Below are 2,911 nucleotides of genomic sequence, written 5' to 3' on the forward strand. Positions count from 1 at the left end.
TAGCATATTAGGTTTTTATTATATAGGATTTGTGACATATGCACAATGTCACCTGCCTCTTCATGCTGTTGATCCAAATGTCCCCACTAGCCCAGTGGTCGGCAAACTGCGGCTCGCGAGCCACATGCGGCTCTTTGGCCCCTTGAGTGTGGCTCTTCCACAAAATACCACCTGCGGGCGCGCACGTAGTGTGATTGAAACTTCGTGGTCCATGCGCAGAAGTCGGTGTTTTGTGGAAGAGCTGGTATTTTGTGGAAGAGCCACACTCAAGGGGCCAAAGAGCCGCATGTGGCTCGCGAGCCGCAGTTTGCCGACCACTGCCCTAGACCGTTGGCTTAAGACCGTCAACTCACTGGGGTCAGGTTTTGTTTCAGGACAAAGGGTGCCAAGCTCCCCAGCAACTCCCAGAACCTCTGCTGGCACTGGGCTGCCCTGCAGAGCTTGGGTCTCCGTGAGGCAAAGGCAGTGCAGCAGGATACCCTCACCCAACTGGATGGGCCTAGGCCCTGCGATGAAACAAGACAGCAGTGGCTTGGCCTCAGGTGGCTGGGAGGGCAGCAGGCCCTCGCCCAGCAGGGGTCTCCAGGGCAAGGGCCCTGGTTTGGGGTAAGAAGACACCCTCCCTGCCTCCCTTGTGTTGCTGTTCTGGGCCCTTAGGAGGAGGAAAAGGTGACCCTCTGGGGCCAGGCTCAGCTGCACCCTCCAACACCCCTGCGGCCCCGTTCCCCCCATGGGCTCCCAAAAGTTCAGCCTAGCCAGAGCCGAGCCATGTGGAGGGCTGCAGAGCCCGTGGGCTGGGGGGTCCGGGGAGCCTCACCTTTCCTCAGGGCCATCCCGCATGCAAAGCAGACAGCAGGGCTGCTGGGGCTGGCTGTCCTGCCTTCTGGATTTCCCCACCTCCAGCACAGCCAGGCCTGTCACAGGCCAGCTCATCCCTGCTGGCCCTGGGCTCCATTAACCCTCTCCTGTCGGGTGGCCAGGTGCCCTGGGAGTAGCTGGCACAGCGGTGAAACTGGGGGCCTGCGTGCATCCTGAAGCCACCCTCAGGGTCCAAGGTGGGCCATGGTGCAGCTCTGAGGGCCAACAGGCCTGTCCCGTCCCTCCCCGCCTTCTAGCCCAGCCCTGCGGAGTGGGGCCAGCAGGCCGGAGGGGAGGGGAGGCGGGGAGTATGCCTAGGAGCAGCCTGTGAGGGTCTGGTGCTTGGTTAGGTTTGGGGAATCCAGGAAAGGAGCCTCCTATGCTCGACTCCTCTGCCCTGGATGGGCCTCCTTGGGGAGCTTTCCGGGTCTCCCCACCTAGCTGATGGCCATGTGAGGGTTAAGCAGGAGCCACCACATTTCCCAATGGGCCTGCCCATCTGCCCTGGCACACTGACCACCCCCTTCCTAACTTGGGTGGGGTCGCCCAGCCCAGCCTTGGCTTCTCCTGTGACCTCAGGGTCAGCTGGTGTCTGGCCACTGCCCCTCCCCAGCCTCTGCTGGCAAATGCCTGGCAGAGCCCAGCCGCCTGGTGTTTGCTTTTCGCAGGCAGGCGCCACTTTCCCTAGAAGAGAGTGGGGGGCAGGAGGGTGGCCTGGCTTAGGGCCAGCGTCTGCCTGCTGGGAGCCCCCATGCTGTCCTGCAGACTCCTGTGGGGACACAGCCACTCCGTTCTGTAAATAGGCTGCTGGGATGTGTGCCCAGTGCCTGGCCTGAGGTCAGAACTTAGGTGATGGCTGGCAAGGCTGCTGGAGCCTAGGGGAGCCCCACCACGCCCTTACCCGCCTGTCAGTCTCTGCTCTTCCTGCTCAAACCAGGTACAGTCTGGCCCTCCAGCCATCCCTTCCTCTATGGGGGACCCTCCCTCCCTCCCGCCCGCTGTGCCTGCTCTGCCTGGGGTGGTGGGCCTGTGTTTGGAAGGGTCTAGAGTAGGCACAGCTGGGTCTGGGGAGGGCAAGGCTTATTGGTTTAAGGGACATTTCTATATCCAACTGGGTGGACAGTGGGGAGGAGGGGGGGCAGGTGGGAGCTGTCCGAAGCCTCCCGTCGGGTCTGGAAGCTCCTCACTGGGCCAGGGACTGGAGCCCTCGCCTGCCTCCCCAGTGGCAGCCCCGCCCCTGCCTCCCAGCTGTGGGGTGGCGGTGAGGGGACAGCTTTATCTCCCTCCCTTTTATTGAGCTTGGATCTTTTTCCAGGTCATTTCTCAGCTTCTGAGAAATTATAGATCTGCCTGGGAGAAAGTCCGCACCCAGAAATTTACAGAGTAAACACAGTTACACAGCAGAAAGTGCGGACTCAGCAGGAGTTCTGGGCCAGTGGGGCCTCTTCTCCGTGCTGGATCATGAGGCTGGAGCAGGGTGGGTGCACGTGGACAAGGAGCGTTGGTGTTCCTGACACTGAACATTTGAAGGTTGGGACAGGAAATTCCTGTGATCGAGCTTGCGCGTCTGGGAAAGCCTTACTCAGTGGTTCTCAACCTTCTGGCCCTTTAAATACAGTTCCTCATGTTGTGACCCAACCATAAAATTATTTTCGTTGCTACTTCATAACTGTAATGTTGCTACTGTTATGAATCGTCATGTAAATATCTGATATGCAGGATGGTCTTGGGCGACCCCTGTGAAAGGGTCGTTCGACCGCCAAAGGGGTCCCGACCCACAGGTTGAGAACCGCTGCCTTACAGGATTTTGGCAGCTGAGGTTGGCTATTTTTTAAATTTTTTTCTTTTTTCTTTTCTTTTTAGAGAGAAAGGGAGAGAGAAAAAACAAACATCAATTGGCTGCCTCCTGCACGCCACCTGAGGACCGAGCCATAACCCAGGCATGTGCCTTGACTGGGAATCGTACCAGCCACCTGGTGCACAGGACAAAGCTCAACCAACTCAGCCACGCTGGCCGGGGCGGGTTGGGAACTTTAAATCTCCTACGAGTTCT

The 2,911-nt window shown here is 58.9% G+C and overlaps 1 protein-coding gene across 1 annotated transcript in view; it reads right to left on the reverse strand.

Annotated features, from left to right (window-relative positions):
- Window positions 1-2,496, reverse strand: part of IGFALS (insulin-like growth factor binding protein, acid labile subunit) — an 8,306-nt gene extending 5,810 nt beyond the window's left edge. Inside the window, exon 1 of the mRNA XM_005866561.2 lies at window positions 818-2,496. Coding sequence (XP_005866623.1) covers window positions 818-833 — 16 coding nt within the window. The 5' untranslated portion in view covers window positions 834-2,496. The remainder of the gene's footprint in view (window positions 1-817) is intronic.
- Window positions 2,497-2,911: the final 415 nt, after the last annotated feature.

The sequence above is a fragment of the Myotis brandtii genome, unplaced genomic scaffold (genome assembly GCF_000412655.1).
Source record: "Myotis brandtii unplaced genomic scaffold, ASM41265v1 scaffold233, whole genome shotgun sequence".
In the NCBI taxonomy this organism is placed as follows: Eukaryota; Metazoa; Chordata; class Mammalia; order Chiroptera; family Vespertilionidae; genus Myotis; species Myotis brandtii.